At 45.6% G+C, this 21,676-nt stretch overlaps 1 protein-coding gene across 1 annotated transcript in view; it reads right to left on the bottom strand.

Annotated features, from left to right (window-relative positions):
- Positions 1-14,644, bottom strand: part of Smim13 (small integral membrane protein 13) — a gene marked incomplete at its 5' end in the record, with an annotated part of 21,928 nt that extends 7,284 nt beyond the window's left edge. Inside the window, one exon of the mRNA XM_021215373.2 lies at positions 14,542-14,644. Coding sequence (XP_021071032.2) covers positions 14,542-14,644 — 103 coding nt within the window. The remainder of the gene's footprint in view (positions 1-14,541) is intronic.
- Positions 14,645-21,676: the final 7,032 nt, after the last annotated feature.

Raw genomic sequence — 21,676 nt, 5'->3', positions numbered from 1 at the left:
TGAGTTCCAGGACAGCCAGGGCTACACAGAGAAACCCTGTCTCGAAAAACCAAAAAAAACAAACAAACAAACAAACAAACAAAACAAACAAAAAAAACAAAAACAAAAACAAAACAAAACAAAACAAAAAAACTAAGGGCTAGAGAGATGGCTCAGCAATTAAGAGCACTGACTGCTCTTCCAGAAGTCCTGAGTTCAAATCCCAGCAACCACATGGTAGCTCACAACCATCTATAATGGAGATCCGATGCCCTCTTCTCGTGTGTCTGAAGATAGTGGTAGTGTACTCACATACATGAAATAAATAAATAAATCTGGACAGAAAACACTAGCAGTTCCTCAAGACAGTGGCAGTCCCCTGTGGGACGACCAAGAGAAGGCAGTAGCCAGGACAGCAATCTACAAAAGGGCGGCAGCAGTCATCGGAAGTTCTGGACATGAAAACACACTCTGGGATCAGACTCTCTTCCTCTCAGCTTGAACAACACTGAGATTCAGTCCCGGGGGTTAGGGGTGGATGAGATGTCATAGCATCCTGAAGGCTAGGGTTGCCATGGCTGCTGTATGGCACCCCCATTTTCCCAAAGTGGCCTGCTAACCCATCCAACCCCTCACACTTCTGCCCACATCCAGACAAACTCACAAAACACGCCTCCATCTCCCTCTGAGAAGTGGGAAGGGTGTGAGCACGGCTGGTAGGAAGGACTCAGGGAGTGACAGCGCTTCCCACAGAAGGTCTGAGGGGAGGATTCTGTGAACATAGAGCTCTCTTGCTGACAGCCAGAGAGGATAAACACTCACTGTGCAGTGGCTGTGATGGGGTAGGAAGTGCAAGGGAAAGGAGGCACTGCAGTGCCACAAAGCAGAAGGAGTCACCAAGTCTCTGTGTGGAACAAGGACATCCATATAGAACTGGAATTTGGGGGAGCAGGAAGAAAATGGAGGTGTCTGTAAATCGATGTCTGATGCTTATAAGCAGTTTATTGAAAACTTTTAACAGTATAAACAAAACATGATAATGAAAACTCAAACAGCTAAACAAAAATAACTACCCAAGACACTTACTTTAGAAAGAGAACTATTATAAACCCCCAATGTATACATATACCCTAAGCAAAGCAGGTTTTAGCAAAGAAATCGTGAGCTACTGCAGTCCCAGAGATGTTAGTTAAACATCATTTTAACTAACTCATTTTTCTTTTTAACAATGGGGACAAGTACTCTAAGGAAAAACTTCGTACATATTAGCTACCAGCCAAAGTGTCACTCAATTTAAACTGCCCTGTCACACTGTCAGAAGCAACAGTGCTCTGATGGAGGAACCATAGCATCATACCTGGCCTTACAACAAACCAACTCTAAGCAGAGCACTACGTAGCTTGCCTAGTTCAACAAGGTGGCTTGTGGTTTAAGTAACAGAGACTCTAAGAGGAGTTTCTTAAAAACTTACAAGGATATCTGAGAGTCCCCCTGGTGGTTAGTTAACTTGATTAGGCCTCAGGAACTAGTCATTCTCTTGGTGAGGCATGTTTACCTCAGCACTCCTGTGGGTAGTTTCAGAAATCTGAGGGGAATGGGCAGATTAGCTTAGAGAAAGAGTCTTGCTAAACGCCTCTTTGTTAGGCAAGGATCCCAGGGCAGGCTCCACTACAGAAACTGCTCAACACACACAGGCAGGTTTTGTTTGCTTGCTTTTTCAGATAAAAAGGTCTCACTTTGTAGCCCAGGCTGGCCTGGAACTTGAGGTGTAGTTCAGGCTGGCCTTACACCAAGTAAGACTACAGGCACACACTAACACATCCAGCTCATAGACAAACCTGCTAGCTAAAGTTTATCTAAAAAGCTGGACTTGGTGGTACCTATTATCACCCTTGGGAAGTGAGCTGGAAGCAGAAAGATATTAAGTCCCAGGCTAGCCTGGGCTATACAAGACCCTGCATCAAAACAAAGTAACAAAACCTTCCCCTAGTCCTTTCAAACATCAACACCCATTAGCCAATAGTGAATGTCTACACTGCATGAGTCTCCAACCCACAGAACCCAGCAACTACTTGGTGTGGGGGCCAAGGTCAACCCATAGGAGGGTGAGGGGGACATTTTTCCTGAGGTAAAGTTCACTGTAATCATAGAACAGTCAAAACCAACCCAGTTTAATGACACTACTTAAAGACACCCAATTGCAGCAGTTCCTAAATGGCAAGACTCAAACTGCGTATTCACATCTGCTAGGGGTTCTCAGAAATGAGTCTTGAGGGATCATCCCACAGCCCCCTAGTCAATCTTGTGTTGGAGTCCGCCAAAAGACCCTCACTCACAAAGACCACAGAGACTGCCATCACTGCAAACCGCATGAGGATTTTATTGATCCAACATGTTGGGGACCCCCCTCAGCACTCAGGCCAGAGGAAAGACACCAAACAAAGAAAGAACGCACTTTTTATACCTTGTAAGGGGCAGATTTAGGCAACAGGACTAGCTGGTTTGTTCTCATTGGTGTAGCAAGTAACCCTTTCAGGCACTGGTTGGTTTGCACAGGGGTGACTACCTTGCCTAGTGACTCACTCTGCCTGCCCTTATGGTGGGTTATTATGATTAGTCAGCAAAGCAGCAGTACATTTTCAACTTATGGGTCAGCTATTAACGTCACAGCTATTAACATCACGGCTATTAATGTCACGAGGAATTCTAGCGACAAGGTCAGGGCGGTTTGTGGTTCTTCTCAGAATTCAGTGTGGGGTGGGGTAGGGGAATTTCTCTGGGAACTGCTAATCTTGTTATGGTTATTTTTCTGAGAACAGTTCATTTTGTTTTGGCAGCTGTAGACTTAGTCATTTTGACTGCTATGTTTTTGAATGTCCCTTCAAAGGGGGAAGGGGCTGGGTGGTCTTGAATTTACTTTGGATTCTACACTTGCAACTGTGCTTATTCATTTTTTTGTTTGGTTTTTAAGACAGGGTCACAAAAAGTAGCACTGCCTGTCTTGGGACTCATGTAGACCAGACTGCCCTCAAACTCAAGAGACCCACCTGCCTCTGCCTCCAGAGTGCTGGGAGTAAAGTGTGTGTCACCACACCCATTACTCGTTCTAAAGCTCCATAGAGTACTCTAATGTGCATACAAGTTTGGAAAGCACAGAAATTGATGTCAAGATGTGAATCAATCTGTATGGCCAAGGAAAAGGAGAAAGGGGACGGGCATTCACAGTTGAATGCCCACAGGAAAGAAATGACAAGAAACTGCCTCAGAAGACTCCATTTCCAAAGAGGCACATTAGTATTAATGTGGACATTACGGCTGCATACGGAAGATGCTCTGGTAGTTTTAGACACAAGCTAGAGTTACTTAGGAAGAGGGGACCTCAGCTGAGAAAAGTTACCACCAGACTATGGGCAAGCCTGTGGTACATTATCTTGATTGATAATTGATATGGAAGAACACACTTACCGTGGGCAGTGCCATCCTTGAGTTGGGGGTCCTGGGGAGCAAGCCAGTAAGCAGTACCCGTCCATGCCCTCTGCATCAGCTTCTAGGTCTCTGCCCTGACTTCCCCAGATGATGACTATGGCTGTAAGCTAAAATAAACCTCCACCCCCACAAGTTGCTTTTGGTCACAGTGTTTTATCACAGTAATAGAAACCTCACCTAAAACAGAAGACTATATAAAGAAACTGCCCAGAACTGGAGGCTATAGTCCACGGTCTAGCATGTGTAAGGTCCTAGTTTCAATGTTCAACACCTCAATTAAAAAAAAATTTCCCCAAATATCCCCAAAGAGTTAGGTGATGTTATAGGAAGCCTGTGGATGTAATATCTGATATAATGGCCAGAGCTGTTTAAATGTCCCCTCAAAAACTCATGTATATGTTTGTGACATCTTAACAATAAAAAGAATGACATATTAAGAAATGAGTTATTGAGCACAGAAGGAATACATGGATAGATGTAAGTCTGTCTCTCCCTGTGCTTGCCCTTCCACCCCATAATGCCTCAGAAAAGGGACTCGCTAGGTATTAAGACCACAGTCCTCCACAACTATGCATTCAATAAACAACTATCATTCATGATTTATCTAGTATGTGGGATTTTATTGTAACAGCAGAAAATGGATTAGGTAGATTGATTATGCTCTAAAGTTGTGCTGTGTCTGCTCCACAGGACTGTTTAATGAGAGTATGTTGAGAGCTCACTCTCCTGTACACTCTGCATGTAGAAGCTTTACCCTTCAGATATTATTACATATACAAACACACTAAGTGGGACCAAGGTGTTTATAAGGTGTGTGGGTTGTAACACAAGAGCCACCACAGACACAAAGGACATTATTGCCAGATGAGATTCCCAATGTCAACTTAGCCTCAGAGTAGAATGGCCTAGTCTGGACTCTGGATTCTAGGATTATCTCCAAGGTGTGTTTCGTGTATTGAGGGAACAGGAGGATGGAAGAAGAAAACACACTAAGACCCAGATGACCTTTTACTGAAAAGTAGTTACCCCCTTAGACACTGCAGCTTATGAGCTAGCTCACAGAAGCACAGCTCACTCACCAAGTCCTTCACACACAGAGAACAAACTTCTTGCTTACTCTTGTTCTATGAAAACGGGTATTGCACCATGTCCCAGTTTTCATTTAGAAAGAAAAACAGGAAGGAGAGAAAGGGAAGGAAAGAGAGAAATTCTATGTACATGTAATCAAACACCAAGGCTCACTGTTAAAATGAGTTCTTCACAGCTTTTTAAAAGGTAGGTTTGGGCCTTGTTCCACCTTTAGACTGATAAGGCAGAAAAACTGGCTGGCAACAGAGGCCCTGGGTTCTGGGATAATGAAAGGCAACTCACTTGTGTGCTGTCAATCTCAGCAGCTGCTAGGAGGAAGGACAGAAAAGGGGAAGAGAGTCATGCCCTGGGTTAGGGACCAAGGAAGAAGGTTCAGCAGTGGAGGCCAGCAGGAAGCTGCACTGGGAGGAGCAGGAGGAGCAGGAGGAGTGCCCAGAGTGTGCGCAAGTTATGCTTAAGATCTGGGCCAATAGCTAAAGAATGGAGAGGAAGCAGGGGAAGGAAAAGTTACTTTTTGAGTAAGAACTCAGAAAAGCAGCCTTACATGTAAAGATCTCAAGCCACCCTTTAAGACAGGGTCTTGCTACAGTAGCCCAGACTGGCCTCAAACTTTGAGATCCTCCCTCCTCAGCCTCCCCAATTCTGGGATTGTATGCACAAATTACAGCTATCAAAGAGAGCCAGCAAGCTAACTGTAGAGATCTCTCGTGTGCTGTATGGATGCAGCACCTATCAATAAAATGCTGACTGGCCTAGAAGCTTAAGCAGAAAATAGAAGGTGGGACATCTGGTAGGGAGACTGAAGAAATGGTATGGGAGTAGAGGATTCACTTGGGAATATGGGAGGCAGACAGAAGCATGATGGGGACTGAGCAGAAGTAATCAATCAATCACCTGGCAGAACTAAGATTAGAATAAATGGAATATTAAGCTATGATCTAACTGGGGAACTTGGCCAAAGTGTTTGTAAATATTTAAGTATATCAAGTTCTAGGGTTTTGTGGCAGAAGTGTGACAAGGCACTGTTTCAGGGACAAAGCATCATCAAACTCACTGAACACACTACAACACAGTCCCCAGTGTGGCCCTGTGGAAAGGGATTAGGTGAGGGGATACAGTGCTCCTTAAAGAATCAGGCATGGTCATCCATGCCTGTTTTGAACAGTGTATTCTGGATTTTGTAGTTTCAGCTCTATTTGACTGACAGGATTTTTCAGTGTCTGTGTCAAAAGGCACCAGCAGATTGTGCTGGAGTCTGTAGTTAGTATATAATCCAGTAGGAATCTTCAGCGTTAATGCTAGCATTAAAGAGTCAATTGATGTACATTTTAAATACTCACATGTGTCTCATGTGATGGTGTATGCCTCTAATCCCAGCAGACAGGAAGCAGAGGCAGGTGGATCACTTTGAGTTCAAGGTTTGCCTGGTCTGCATAAAGAGTTCCACAGCAGACATAGCAGTGGCCTGGGTTCTGGTAGTGCACACTTGCAAATCAGTGTGCTCAGGCTGAACTAGCAGACACAACCTTGTCAACTTAGGAAGAAGAGAGAGTGTGACCCTAGATTAATACAGCCCCTCTCCTCATACAGGCCTACACTCCAACCTCCTACGACCTATGTTGCCATGAGTTCTGAATCAGCCCTACAGCTTCAAATTTCATGTGCTTGTCACTGAGACAAAGCAGAGAGAAGTGACACATGATGGTTTGTATATGCTCGGCACAGGGGGTGGCACTAGAAGGTGTGGGTAGGGGTGTCACTGTGGGTATGGGCTATAATACCTTCTTCCTAGTTGCCTGCAAGCAGTATTCTGCTAGCAGCCTTCAGATGAAGAAAATGCAGAACTCTCAGCCCCTCCTGCACCATGCCTGCCTGCATACTGCCATGCTCCCACCTTGATGATAATGAACTGAACTTCTGAACCTATAAGCCAGCCCCAATTAAATGTTGTCCTTCTAAGAGTTGCCTTGATCATAATGACTGTTCACAGCAGTAAAACCCTAAGACATGCCACCACTGTTGCTAAGTCAACTACAACCTCAAAGTCACTGTCATTCCAACTCTACTCTTGTCTCCTTGGCTAAAACTGTCATCAGCCCAATGTAAATCTCCCAACTGGTTTCCTGCCTCCCAGGCTACATGAGCCTGGAGAATCTTGAAGTTCCCATGAAACCTCTTAGTGCCCGCATCTGTGCCAAAATCTTGATGCCCCTGTATCCACCCAACACCTCACCCCCACTAAGGGGCTGAGAACTGATTCATTGATTCATTGATTCACTCTTTCATACATCTGTCAGGGCCTACTACGGTCCAAACACGATCGTGCTGCAGGACGTCTGTCCAGTGACTATGAGATCTGTGGAGAAGAGCAGAGGTGGGGCCGGTCAGGCGCACATCAGGGAGGTTGCTATCTTCAGACACCAGAGAGCCTTACTGGCAAGAGAGGACAAAGGTGTCACTGAGCTGGAAAAAGCTGTAGAATCAAGATCTGAACTGTAAGATGTGCTATGTTTGAAATGTTCGTTGCACTCATGGTTCAAGACTGTGGATGATGACACAGGCTCCATTGTCTCCCCGCCCCCTCTAAAAGTCAGGCTGAGGGGCTCAAACTCCCCACTCTCCCATCACATGCTGATTTTTCTGGTGACCAGTCCTCATCCTAAAGTAATCTAGAGGCCCGAGAGACACTTCCTGGGCATAAACCTTGGCTCTGAGAGGGTCCAGATTGCATGCCTCTGCTATCATATAGGCTAGTCTAAGGGAACTGGGGTTCCAAGGGCTTTGTGCCAAGTCTATTTTTCATGATAGCATAGAGATAAACTCAGGGATGGGAGGATCTGTTTGAAAGGAGGGTGATAAAAGAATGAACATTCATGACACCTTGCTGAACCTCGTCTGTGAGTAGATTGTACCCACATTAACGGACCTTTTTAGACATCTGAAGTGTTTTTGTTTTTGTTTTGTTTTGTTTTAAGATTTATTTATTTCATTTATATGAGTACACTGTAGCTGTTTTCAGACACACCAGAAGAGGGCATCAGATCCCATTACAGATAGTGTGAGCCACCATGTGGTTGCTAGGAATTGAACTCAGGACCTCTGGAAGAGCAAGCAGCCAGTGCTCTTAACCACTGAGCCATCATCTCTCCAGCCCTGAAGTGTTTTTAAATGACTACGCTGGATCCCTGTCCAGCTTGTGGCTTAAAGACAGAACCAGATTGTGGTTATCCCTGTACCTCAGAAATCCCATCAGATATTTAGATATGACATCTAGCCCACTGAGCAGGAAATACGGAAGATAAACCCATCCTGCAGAGTCTACAGGAAACCAGAAGTGTGATTTAGGTGAAGCTCAGAGATGGTGAGATTGTCAGATAATCAGTATTTTACATAAGTAAGATTCTGCCATACATGGTGACCCAAGCCTTTAATCCAAGCATACTGAAGGCAGAGGCAGGTGGGTATCTGAGAATTCCAGGGCAGTCAGGGCTATACAGTGAGACCCTGTCTTAATCAATCAATAAAAATATAACTGGTCCAGGTAGATAGAGACACCAAGACATTTCTCGTTTAGTAGGGATAGCCACTCAGAGAGAGAAGCTGCGCTAGGAGCTCCAACAGTAACTCAGACCAAAGGGAATCCTTGCCTTTCATAGATGTTTAAGGGAGAGGGATCTGAGTTGTAACCTAGTGAAGGTACAAGATAAACACTGTCCTCTGCTCAGGGGCAGTGTCTATGACCTATGACCTAAAGCCTTGGTGTTACCTGCAGTTTGTCTTCCCAACTAAAGGGTGGCATCCCTGGGGACACAGATGGTGCTTTGTTAATTTGGATAGCCATGACCACCCTCTCCAGCAAATGTACCTAGGAATCTAGTAAGTATATTTCACTGAACAGGAGTTACCAGTGAGACAATCCTGGATTATACCAGGACTAACACTTAACAATTATTATTTGGAATTCAGTGATTAACAGAGAGATTTTCCTTCATCCTTCAGATGAGGACCTACTATGCCATGTGCCAGCCATTACCCTAGGATCTACAGACAGTGAACAACGCAACTTAAGTCTCCGCCATCACAGTGTTCAGACTCTAACTGAAATGTTAAGTAATAACCAGTCTGCCATTGTTCCTACCAATCCTCTGAACAAACCAGATTGGAAATTAGTCACCTTTGCCTAATCTGCATGTCCTGAAGCTGAAGCTAAACTACTTACCCGACCTTTCTCAAGAGCCAGAAGTAAAGAGATGTCAGGAAAACAGTACCAGAGAACAGCCCAGTCTCCAAAGGGCCAGTTGCAACTGTCTCAGCTCATAAACAGCACACACACTCCACAGACTGCCTGAGTAAGCTGCTACTAACCAGTTGTCTCCCAAGTGTTCTGTTGTCTCCACCTTACAAGGCAATGAACAACCTGCTGTGCTGTCTACACTTCCTGTCTAGAAAAACCAACATTTGTTGCTAATGTCATCATAACATACTTTGTAGAATAAATACTTGATTATAGAACAAAAGTAAAGCTGATGAGGGAACACACACCACCACCACCACCACCACCACCACTTTGTCTGCTAGGCACACCACTGAACTACATTCTTCCCGCCCTCTGCTAAGTCTTTCTAAGGGAGCTGCACCGACTCACTGTCTCAGTGGGACAGGTCAGTCAGGGAAGCCACACCATAGTCATGCTTTAGATACTGGAAGATACCAGCAAAACCAGAGCTCTCAGTTCACTGGACCACCATCCCCCAGCCTCCAGATGGAGTCTCTGGAAGTGAGGAACTTAGAGATGCAGACGGAGGAGGATCGCGTGGGGCGTCTAGGTAAGAATGCACACGTGGCTGGCACGGGCCCCTGAGACTGCTAGGCACCCCGTTTCCAACATCTTTAGCAGGCCTGAGTTCTCCAGTGCAGGTGCCTGAATCCACCCTTAATAAATTATCAGTCATTTTTAAAAATATGATTAAAAAAAAAGCCTTGTATGGATGGAGAGAGATGAGGGAGCTTCATACGATAGCAGGTGTGAACTAAAGCCAACAAAGACCATCCCCTGTGCAGGGATGCAGGTCAGCCCCCAGACCTCCTAGCCCAGGACTTAGGCTCTTTGTGATTCCCAACTACATGGCTCTGACCAGCTTACAGAGCTGTGTCATGTGGAACTGGTCTTGGCATGGATCTGTGGTAGCTTCAAAGCCTGTCCCAGCACTTGTGTTTTTCAGGATAGATTCTCTAAAAGCTCATTAAGCCTTTCTATTCCAGAGAATCTCCACACTCAATATTGCCTTAATCTCACCATAAACTTAAAAGCAGAAATGGGTATGCCAGTTAGGCACAAAGTACATTCAATAAACACAGAAAAAGGTGGAGAAGAGAAAAAACAACTGGCTAAAGTTGACTCTCACAGGAAGTAAATTTATAATATCCAAGTAGGAAATAAGAGAATTCCACAAATGTTGATACTCTCAAAGAATAGATCTCTACATTAACAACAGAGGGTGTGTGTCAAATAGACACTAAGTTCTTACCAAATAGCTGTGCATAGGTAAGCCTAGAGCTAACAGAGAACCCATGGGTGTTGTTGCTTTCTTGGGTTGTTTGTTTCAGACAGGGTTTTTTTCCTCTGTGTAGCCCTGGCTGTCATGGAACTCACTTTGTAGTCCAAGCTGGCCTTGAACTCAGATATCCGCCTGCCTCTGCCTCAAAAGCATGCACTTCCACACAGCCATTTAAGAACCTATTGTTTTAATTACCTCACCCTTAAATATGAACATATGAAAGACGTCTAGAGCAAAACTCTCTCTCGACATCCAAGAAAAAGAGTACAGGGTAAAAGCCTGGGCCCAATGCCCAATGGTGAAGGAGAAAAACAAATAAATAAATACCAGAGTAAGGGGGTAGGAAATCAGGACATGATCACTTATCTAGAAGAAAATACTCCAGAAATGATAAGAGGGGCGGTTTCTCAGTTGGGTGTGTCCAGAAAAAAATGAAGTCAAAAGGAAGCAAGGCATGTCCTGACATTTCAGTACACCAGTGACATGAAGGCACCTGGATCAAGAAACCGAGCAAAGAGGGAAACCAAGTCACCCGCGCAGAGATGGAAATGGAGCTGCACTGAACTTCTCAAGATTAGCCCTAGAAGCTGAAAAAAAAAAAAAAAAAAAAGGGCAATAATTTTAAAACTCTAGCTAAAAGCAATTTGCAGTCTCAGATGCACTCTGCGTATTGATCAAATATCAGGGCTGAAAACCAAGACTTTTTAAACTTGTAGCTCAAAACAGTTTTTTGTTTTGTTTTGTTTTGTTTTGTTTTGTTTTGCTGTACCTTTTCTTGGAAAGCTCATGCCTACAAAGGAAGAAAGTATGAGAAAGACAAGGAGGAGAGATCCCAGACAGACCAGCAGAGAAAGCACTGCTTAGTGTGTGAGAACCCACGGCTGCTAAGGAAGAAACAGGGCTTTGGGGAGGAATGGGAGCAAGCGACGGACTGGACATATGGGGACTATTTCTCCTGCCTGTGTAGATGCTGGAGGTACACACGGGAAGGCAACTCTAGGGGCTTAGGAATACAGCCCACCGGTAGGGCACTGGCCTGGAGTGTGTGCGACCCCAGCTAACCGAGTGTCAGTTACAGAACCGGTTGTAGCAATGAAGTGTATCAAGACATGCAAGTAAATAAGTCTAGGGTAGAAATAAAACACAGGTCAAAGGAACTATGGCTTTTAAAACAGTTTTTCTTCAGTTGAAAAGCTGAACAAAATATTTTATTAAAATGACCTGGGTAGCTGGGGGGGGGGGGGTGGCACACTTCTTTAATCCCAGCATTTGGAAAAGCAGAGGACGGTGGGTCTCTGTGAGTTTGAGGGTAACCTGGCCTACAGAGTGAGAGAGTGAGAGTTCTGGGACAGCCAGGGCTACACAGTGAGACCTTAGTTTGGGGGTGGTGTGTTGGGGGGGGGGTTAATGACTGTCAGCTACTGGGGAAGAAAAACACCATGGTACATGAAAGTGCTTCTCAGTAGAAACCTCCATTAGAAAGGACTATGATCACTCATTCAGTAAGACAGAAGCCACTCGTCACCCACGGCGACAAAAGGCAGCTTCAGTGAATGGTCCAGGCAGAAAACACTTTAAAGTGAATTAAAAAAAAAAAAAATGAAAGAGAAGAAGCCAATACATACAGAAGGAAACCCTCCCTAAGAAATTTGAAATTTAGAATTCACTGTGTGAAATAGCTCATCAGCGTTCTCCAGCGAGCTCAATTTTGATTCCTTGGGGCCGACTTGGTGACAGATTACAATCCAGTGTCCAGTGGGCACTAAACAAAAAGCTGGCAGAATTGGGTGAGATCAGAAAACAGGAGACCTGGCCCAACAGGCAGACTGCCGGGCTGAACTCTCTGTGTTGGTTTAAGAAAATCTGCTAAATAAAAAAAAAAAAAAAAAAAAAAAAAGGCCAGGCGTGGTGGCCCACACCTTTAATCCCCGTCCTTGGGAGGCAGAGGCAGGCAAATTTCTGAGTTCAAGGCCGCCAGCTCTACAGAGTGAGTTCCAGGACAGCCAGGGCTACACAGAGAAACCCTGTCTCGAAAAAAACAAAAGTTGGTAAGAAAGAAAAATGTGTTTATACATTTTTTTTCTTGAAAATTGTCAAAGCATTAACTAGGTTCTCAAAAGAGTCAATGACCACAGAAAGATAAGAAATATTTAAGGGCATATGCCTGAAACACTCAGCTACAGGCTGCCCTCCAGCATATGTTACAGGTCCTAATTCCCAATGTGACTGTCTGGAAAGGACATAAGGTCACAAGGGCCAGGGCCCTGACCCAGTGGCTGGTATCAGGTACACACAGTGGGAAGACCCTATGAAAGTACCAGGAGGTGATGGCCATCTACACGCCAAAGAGAGCCGCCCTTAAAGCCCTTCATGCCTCCAGCACTGTGAGAGTAAACGGCCAAGGGGGGAGTGAGGCAGTCTGTGGGATTCTGCAGTGTAGCCCCAGCAAACTAACAGGGCACCTCAGGCCCCAAGTCAGGTCTGCCCCTTCCCCCTTCTCTTCAACCTTCAGCCACCTTCTAGTCAGAACAAAAGGTGCCCTACCCTGTCATTAGCTTCCTAGCAAGGCACAGTATTTGGACTACGAGATAAAGCTGTTAGTTTTAAAGTTATCAGACCTTGCCTCTCGCTCAGTAGGTTTCCTGAAGCTAATGACACGAGGCATCCTTAGAAAAACTGGTAGAACTAAGCAGCCCGCCAGCCAGCGAAGGTAAGAAAGCAATCGGGGAATTAAACTGTCTCAGAGCAAGTTTGACAAGTGTTCTGTCCAAGACATAGTATGGCTTGAATGTCACATTCCCATTCCGAGTAGAAAGGGTGACCCACGCCTTTACCTATGCGTCCAACGCTCAAGGTTTTGTTTATTCTATTTCAAGGCCCTTGAGCTGGGGGCGAGGATTGCCTAGCCTGCAGGAAGCTTGGAGTTCCATTCTAGCATTGAATAAACTGGGTGTGGCACCCTGTGGACCCACAGCTCGACATCATCCTCCACCACACAGCAAGTTCAATGCCAACCCAGTCTACCTGGGGCTCCCACCTCAAAAACAAACAAACAAAAAATCGCAAACAATGATTAATGAAATCACCCTGTTCACACATTAGAAACTTGGGAGATGTTATTTAATTTTTTTATGTCATAAAAAAAGAGGAAAAATTAGCCTTTTTTTTTTTTTTTTAAAGACAGGGTTTCTCTGTGTAGCCCTGGCTGTCCTGGAACTCACTCTGTAGACCAGGATGGCCTTGAACTCAGAAATTCGCCTGCCTCTGCCTCCCAAGTGCTGGGATTAAAGGCGTGAGCCACCACTGCCATGCAAAACTGGCCATCTTTAATCCTAGTGTTTGGGAGGCTGAGGCAGTTGGACCTCCATTAGTTCAAGTGAACTCCAGGCCAGCCAAGGCTATGTAGTGAGATCCTGTTTTAAAAAAGGATTCTTTAGATCTAGAGTCACTAGAATTAGCCACAAGTTTTAAGGTTGGGCCTAGCTATGTATGTAGTTCAACACGTGCTGAGAGCATATGTGAGGCCCTTGGTTCAATCAGCATTACTGACAAAATTTAAATACACATATAGGTATCTAAATATGTAAGTACATATCTTTCCAAGGACAGCCATTGGACTGGGCATTAACTAAGAATAAGCTTTACAGTATTTATAAAATTTTAACTCAATACCCCATCACTTCAAACCCATACTTGGTCTTCTAAAAATGCCAGTGCTTACTGTCATTTATTTGAAATACTCTCCAAACTCTCTCAATTGAGTCTCCTTGCTGAGACCTATGGTTACCAGCTATGTGCATAACGAATTAAGAGGGATCGAGAGCACGCCTTGAGAACAGCTTAGCATTCGTTCCCTCATTCTGAGAAGAAAAAGTACACAACAGCAAACCAAACAGCCCCATGACAGCAGAACCAAGATAAGGTTCCCTGACCCTGGAAGTTGATTACCGCCAGTTTTTTTTTTTTTTTTTTTTTTAAGGCTCTGCCCATTATCACGTAGGCTGGGAATTTGGTTAAAGCCTGAACTTGGAAGTAAACAAACAACTTCACGTGCGCTGGAAACCCAAAAGGTGATGAAATCTCTCACTAGGTTCAGAACATCCAAATAAAAAGATGAAACCGATCACCGCTCCTTCGAATACAGGCCACGGTGAAAGATCTGGATAGGCTGTGGCATTGTGACAACCAAGGACAAACCTGCCGGGGAAGCAGAAACGTGCTTCTACCTCGAGTCAGGATGCCAGCCTTGAAGGAGGTTCGCTGAGCCTGAAGGTTCGTGATGCCCGGGCGACCTGCCCTGAGCAGGAGGCATGACTCCTCTGAACTCGGTCTTGGGAGGCCGGGTGGCCACCGAGACCACCGAGGTGACCACCGTGGACACTTGTTCACGCGAGCTTTCCCGACCGCCCACGGCGTTGCCCCCACTCACCGCACACCATCAGCAACAGGACGATCAGCAGCGTGGCCACGAACACCAGCAGGGTCAGTCCCACTTTGTGCCATATGTTGAGAGGTGGGGGGTGGGCGCGGGCTCAGCGGCGGGCGACAGAGCGGCGGGGCGGCATGGGCCGCGGGTGCCCGAGGGCAGCGCCCCCAGAGGGCGGGACTGGGCGGTGCGGGGGCGGGCCGCGACGGGACCGGCCCGCAGACCTGCCCCCAGCCGGGGCGACCGAGTCGCAGGAGGAACGGGCCTCGGGACGCCACTACCGCCTCATCGCTCCGGGGAGCCGGAGCCACGGCGAGCGGAGAGGCCGGCGACGGAGGGACGCGCTGCCATGGCGGATGGGGGCGGGGGGCAGTGAGCTGGAGGTGGCGCGGCGAACGCCAAGCCCTGGCTGCGGCTCACGCGAGGTCCCCTCGTCCCTCGGAGACGCCAGATGTCAACCACTCTCCAAGGCCGCCGCAGCTGCTCCTCCGCTCCCCGCCCCCTCCCCCGCGGTAGCTCATCACCGGGCACCCACTCGGCAGCGACTCAGCCGCTGCGCGAGGCCTGCTGGGAAATGTAGTGCAAAGGTCGGCGAGAGCTGCAGGTCTCCGCCCAACAACGAACTACCACTCCCAGGAGTCAACGTCGCCCCGGCTTCTCCTTGCTCTCCTTTCCCGTCCCCTGTGCCTTTGGTGTTTTTGAGCTGCCACCTCCGACTTAGAGACTGCTGATTCTTGTTCTCCAAGTCTGTGCGTCGGACTGTCTCCCTTATTAGACTATGCCAAGGCGCCAGTTACATTTCAGCCGTTAATTCAAATACAAAATTGGTTTTAGTGAGCAAGAGGGAAAAGGGGATGGCTGTTGCTTGAAAAACAGGTTGTACTTGAACCCAACCTATTGCCACCGGCAAAGGTTAGTTGCTTGTGAGGAAATAAGTCCCCTGACGTCAGAATCTGGAAAGCCTTTCCCCCTTCCCCAGCAACAAAGAGTATGCTTCAGAAGTAACTGGTGAGTGACTTAGGGACATCTGTGCCCTAATTCACCTACCTGTTTAGCAAGTTTTATTCTGTTGTCTCCTTTAATTCAAGCAACATATGGCCAACAGCCAAAGGTTTTCCCACATTTGCTTGAACTAACTTCTGAAAAACAAGGTATTTACCTCAAGTCCTTTTTTTTCTATTTGAAATTAAAACTCCCAGTTCCGCCACATCTGTTAAGGCAAGAGGTAATCAGCCTTTTTCCTCCCTGAGAAGTCAAGGCTTTTTTCACCTTCCACTGCAAGCTCGCCATTCCCAGATGCCCTACTGTGTAAACTGTTTTCCAACTAAGAAGCAGCATTTCGAATAAATGCTGCATATAAAAATACATCAAGGCATTACTTGCTTTGCACAAGATTTAATATACAGTTCCTGTGGAGAGAGTTGAGCTCAATGCAATAAATTTAGAAATCAACTTATTCGTTTTTAGCGGATGATCCAACTCACTTGCATAACGGAGCACGTTTGATTTACAATCTGGTTGAAAGGAACACATTTGAATAGATCTAGTTCAAAAGAAATCAGGAAGAATCCAGAGCTTCTTACCTTCTCTTTCTCTCACATACAACAAACACTTCTGTGTGCCCTGGACCTCTTTGAGGTGCCAAGGATAAAGCCGTGGCAGGGGCTGGCCAGATGGTACTGACTGCTCTTCCAAAGGTCCTGAGTTCAAATCCCAGCAACCACATGNTGGCTCACAACCACCAGTAATGAAATCTGACACCCTCTTCTGTCAGAAGACAGCTACAGTGTACTTATGTATAATAATAAATAAATCTTTTTTTAAAGCCATGGCGGATACAGACAATAACATAAATAGGGGCGTGAAAGAATTGCAAATCCCCAATGAAAATAAGTAAAGTACTGTGGTGAACATGGGAGTGTTGAGATTGCAGTCATCAAGAAAGAACTACCCAAGGAAGTGACATCTGATCTGAGTCCTGAGTGAAAATCCAGCCATGAAAAGACCTACAGGAAGAGCATCAACATAGGAAGAGCAGTGTGTGCAGCCCCCAAGAGCCAGATAAACTTGACCTCCCTTCCAACCCCTGACAGCGTTTCTCAAGTCTGACGCACATTTGACTCACCAAAAGAGACTTAACCTACAAATGCCCATCCCTTATCCCCACACTGAGCGAATTCCTGTCTGCAGGGCAAGGAGCAGGCAAAGTGGAGTTTTTAAAGCTCCCAAGTAGATTGTAATGTATCCTCCAAAACTGTGGCTCTCAAAGAATAATCTCGGATGTGCAGGATGCTCTGGGCACGTGTCAGAACTACCCTAGAACTATTGAACCAAGGTTTGGATGAGGGCAGTCGTCTCTGGCTTAGTGAAAAGTGGGAAGATGTAGGACACATTAAATCATTAGGATTAGTGGATGGATTAGAGGTAAAGAATGAAGAAAACAGAAATCTAAGCTGACTTGGAAAGCCTGGATTTGTGCCACCATAATTAGCACTTAGAAGGAGGGTCAGAAGTTCAAGGCCAGCCCTGGCTACATGGTGAAGTCAAGACTAACTTGGACTGTATGACACCGTATCTCAGAAAAATAAAGAGAGAGAGGGGGGGGGGGAGAGAGAGAGAGAGAGAGAGAGAGAGAGAGAGAGAGAGAGAGAGAGAAAGGAAGGAAGAATGGGAAGGAAGGAAGGAAGGAAGGAAGGAAGGAAGGAAGGAAGGAAGGAAGGAAGGAAGGAAGACTCGTGGAGAAAAGGGAGTCCTTACACACTAATGAAAATGTAAATTTATACAGTGATTATGGAAAACCACATGCAGGCTTCTTAAAATACTAAGATTAGACATACCACATGACCCAGTAATTTTATTGCTGGGTATATATCCAAAGGAAATGAAATCCATATGCTGAAGAGACATCTGTGCCACCAGCTTCATTACAGCAATAGCTGACAGTAGCCAAGTTGGAGGACCAAACTAGTGTCCCACTAACAGAGTGAATAAACAAACGGTGGCTGAATGGAACACAGCACATCCTATTTGCAATAAAGAACAAAATCAAATCGTTTGGAAAAACAGAGGTGAACTTAGAGGATAGTGCATTAACTGAAATAAGTCAGCCAGACAAACACGCCCTGGTTTCATTCTAAAAGTGTCGATCTTGTAGGAGGAGAGAATCGAACCCACCCTCTTCCCCCGTTCAAGGAAGCTGGTGGATACAGGGAACTGGGAGACGACGAGAGGTGTTGGTCGAAAGCGAGCTATTACAGTTAGGTAAGTTCAAGGGATCTGTTGTGTGGATGGTGCTCACCGTAACAGCACATTACAGTTTCTGAAAAGTGGGGAGGATGGTGGATTTTAAGTAGGATAACTCTGAGCCTGGAGAGACAGAAACACTCTTAAAAACGAATTCACACTGCTTCTGCAGGGGACCCAAATTCAGTTCCCAGTACCATTCGCTATAACCTCAGCTCCTGGGAATCTGGTGCCCTCTTCACAGACACACATGTGTACACATTTTTTTTTTTTTTGCATCTTTAAAAACTACTGTGAAACAAAACATGTTTTTATTATATATATATATATATATATATATATATATATATATATATATACAAAACCTTATGCTGTATATATTAAGTAATGATACAATATCACCTGTCATTTAAACCCCCCAAGTTTCTAACCCAAGATTCTGGGTGAATGATGGCAAATTTTCCTGCTGTAGATGCTTTAAGAGTTCCTATCTTTACTGCTGTGGTGTTTCCTGTCTGTAATCCCAGGCCATGGAAGGTGAGGCAGCAGGGATCAAGAACTCAAGGACAGTCTTGGGCACCCTCCATCCTAAAACCAGAGCCATAGGCTTCAAGAAACTCAACAGGCATAGACTTGGAGAGAGCAGCCGGGGGCCTCAGAGGGGTGTGGAAGTACCAGGAAGGGCTAGCAAAGACGGAGAGAAGCAGGCTCTCTATGCACCCGTGCAAGTGTCAGCATCCTTGCTAGATTCAGACTTGCTGCTGGGGCTGTTTTAAGGCTGCCCTTGCTGCTGGGGCTGTTTTAAGGCTGCCCTTGCTGCTGGGGCTGTTTTAAGGCTGCCCACAACCTCTCGCCTTCTGTACGCAAACCTAGCAAACTCATTGAGTCCCCAGAGTAAACTCCCATGGACCAGTCCCTCAGTCTGTGGGTTTGCTGGAGGAGGCGGAGAAGATGTTATTTATGTCTCTCTCAGGGGAGAAATTTTAGCAGCAGGTGTGATCTCACTTGATCTCACTCCTACTTGGAACCCGATATGGTCAACCACATAAAAATTAGGAGTAGAAGAGCTGTGACCTAAGACTGGGGGTTGATCCTACAGGGGATGGGGGACTGTAAACCAATGGGTCAATAGGTACAAGTTGGCAGCCTTGTCGCTTCACCTGCATATACCGCATCCATCTCTAAACAAAGCACCTAGCCACCTCAGAACTTCCTCACACCCTACCTGCATCAGACTGTACACACCCCTATGAGTAAGTCTTTACACCCCTAAAAACAATCAGATTTGTGTTGTTTCTATGAGTGGACGTTCCCGATGTATTAGGGTAGAAACAATGAGAAGGCTGATCTGGTTTGAACTGTTTTGGGGTGTATGCCCAGTAAGGCAAAACTGTTTCAACAAGTGAACTTTTAGGGAGAATCTCCTATTGAGTATCTTGTGTTTATGTGTAATTACTTAGATATGCATATAATTAAAATCAGATGCAATCTGGGAAATGACATGCTTAATAGGAAAAAAAAATTACATGTCAATCAAAACAGAACCACTCTCACCACCCTCTTTAATAGCTAAATATCCTTCCAGGCAGTGGTGGCGCACGCCTTTAATCCTAGCACTTGGGTGACAGAGGCAGGCGGATTTCTGAGTTCAAGGCCAGCCTGGTCTATAGAGTTGAGTTCCAAGACAGCCAGGGCTATACAGAGAAACCCTGTCTCAAAACAAAACAAAACAAAACAAAAAACAAAATAAAATAGAAAATAACCAAATATCTCTTGAACCCTATAAAAAGAAAGTCCCAAACAGTAATTAAAGACTTAAGTGCCCTTCATCATGTGGCCCTTTGTCAAACTTCATAGTGTGTCCCTCTTTAACGTGTATTATCACGTAGCTCCAAAAGAGTTTTCTTACTACTTTGTAATTTGTGTGAGCCCTTCGTTCCAGTTCTCTGCACAAAAGGCCAGTTCCCTCTAAATGTGTTTGGTAAAGGTAGACTGCACAGATAAGGGCCGTCCTGTAGTTGGACACAATTTAAAAATAAAAAATGAATCTCCCTGCCAATATCAAATAGCCAACAAGATAAGGAGGAACAGCTGGGCCATGACCTGGAAGAAGATAGAAATAGAAATGGAAGAAGAAATACCCTGGGTGGGGGAGGGGGAACGTCTTCATGCTGAACAACACTGTCCACAGCTCCTCCATGAGGAGGCCAAAGTGGACATCTGGACTAGGACACTGGAGACTGGAAGGCATGAGGGCTGAGACAGCAAAGGGCAGGAAGAAAGGCACCAAAAATAACCCGGCCACCTGGGTCGGCTTTGTCTGATCCTGTGACCTAGAAACAGTCACATTCTGAAATTGGATTAAGGAAATCCTGGCTTAGTCGAACCCTGAGGCCCGAGAGACAGAAACCAAGAAGCAGTTGTCCTAGACCTCAAGTTACTTCTATAAATAACTTCCAACATGATTTCCTGCACACACTCAAAGTTGGGGTGTGTGTGTGTGTATGTGTGTGTTGTGTTTAAAGACAGGGTCTTATGTAGCACACTTAAAAGCTACCTTTGAACTCAAGATCCTACTGCTCTGCTCCTGAGTATTGGATCCATGGTGGGTCCCCCAAAATGGCAGTGCTGGTGACAATGTCCTAAACAGAACTGTGGTCCAGTAAACAGATGCCTAAATTCAGCATTTCTCGGGAGTCTCATAAGGTGGGTTTTGGTTCCCCAGGACATCCCATAATCAACCACCTCAGGCAAGGCATCTAATTCCCAAGTTTAGCCAAACAGCCTGTGTGAGCTCAAAGACCCCCACCCCAGTGACTCACATCTGCTTGCTTTTCATTTTGCTTCTCTCTGCGCCCCCCCCCCCACCTGAGAGATGGTCTTGACAGCTTCATCCCCAGTAAACCTTTCCTTCTACCCAAGGGGTGGTCTAGTTTGGTGGTCCCACAGCACTCCTGCGTACACTGACTGCCGGGGTTGGTAGGCATCTATTACTGGGTACAGCTTCAGATATCTTTTTAAAAAACGGTATGTACGTAAATGTGTTGGTTTGAATAGGCCCAGGGAGAGGCACTATTGGGAGATGTGGCCACGTTGGAGTAGGTGTGGCCTTTTTGGAGGAAGTATGTCACTGTGGGGGTGGGCTTTAAGACCCTTTCCTAGCTGCCTGGAAACCAGTCTTCTGCTGTTTGTCCTCAGGACAAGATGTAGAACTCTCAGCTGCTTCAGCGCCATGCCTGCCTGGGTGCTGCCATACTTTTTGACATGCTGATGATGGACTGAACCTCTGAACCTAGAAGCCAACCAGCCTCAATTAAATGTTATCCTTCATAAGAGTTGTCTTGGTCATGGTGTCTCTTCACAGCGATGGAAACCCTAACTGAGACAATATATTTCTTCTCTCCATATAACACCAGACATACAAGATTCAACAAGCACACCTTCCTAAGACCCTACCTCAACTGGACTAGGAATGTCTGCAACATTCCTAATTCCAGATCAAATCACTCTAAGGTACTAAGAACATTTTTGATTTTTTAAAAAATTACAAATAAACTTTATTTTAATTAAAGTATCTGTATAATTATCGATCACCCCTATGTTATAAAACCTCTATAAACATCCCTAAGATACTGGATGCTGAAGACACCTGTGTAGCAAGAGCATGGCACACCCAACCCTGTGTCAGGAGCGTGTCTGCTTGGGGCTTCTATGTGGCCCTTCATTTGGGTGCCCCTTTGTTACCTTCTCCGGAAAGACCATGAGGCCTCTGGCCTTACAAATGCTTGATGCTGTCACAGATCCAGACTACGGGCATGTGGGAAACTGTCAGGTGGGTTCTGGTTGGAGAATGTAGGGTAAGTCCCTTGTGTCTCAGAAGAACCCTTGCTCTGCC

Source organism: Mus pahari, chromosome 16 (assembly GCF_900095145.1).
Source record: "Mus pahari chromosome 16, PAHARI_EIJ_v1.1, whole genome shotgun sequence".
Taxonomy (NCBI): domain Eukaryota; kingdom Metazoa; phylum Chordata; class Mammalia; order Rodentia; family Muridae; genus Mus; species Mus pahari.
Note: the sequence above shows the minus strand (reverse complement) of the source record. Positions and strands in the feature narration are given on the sequence as shown.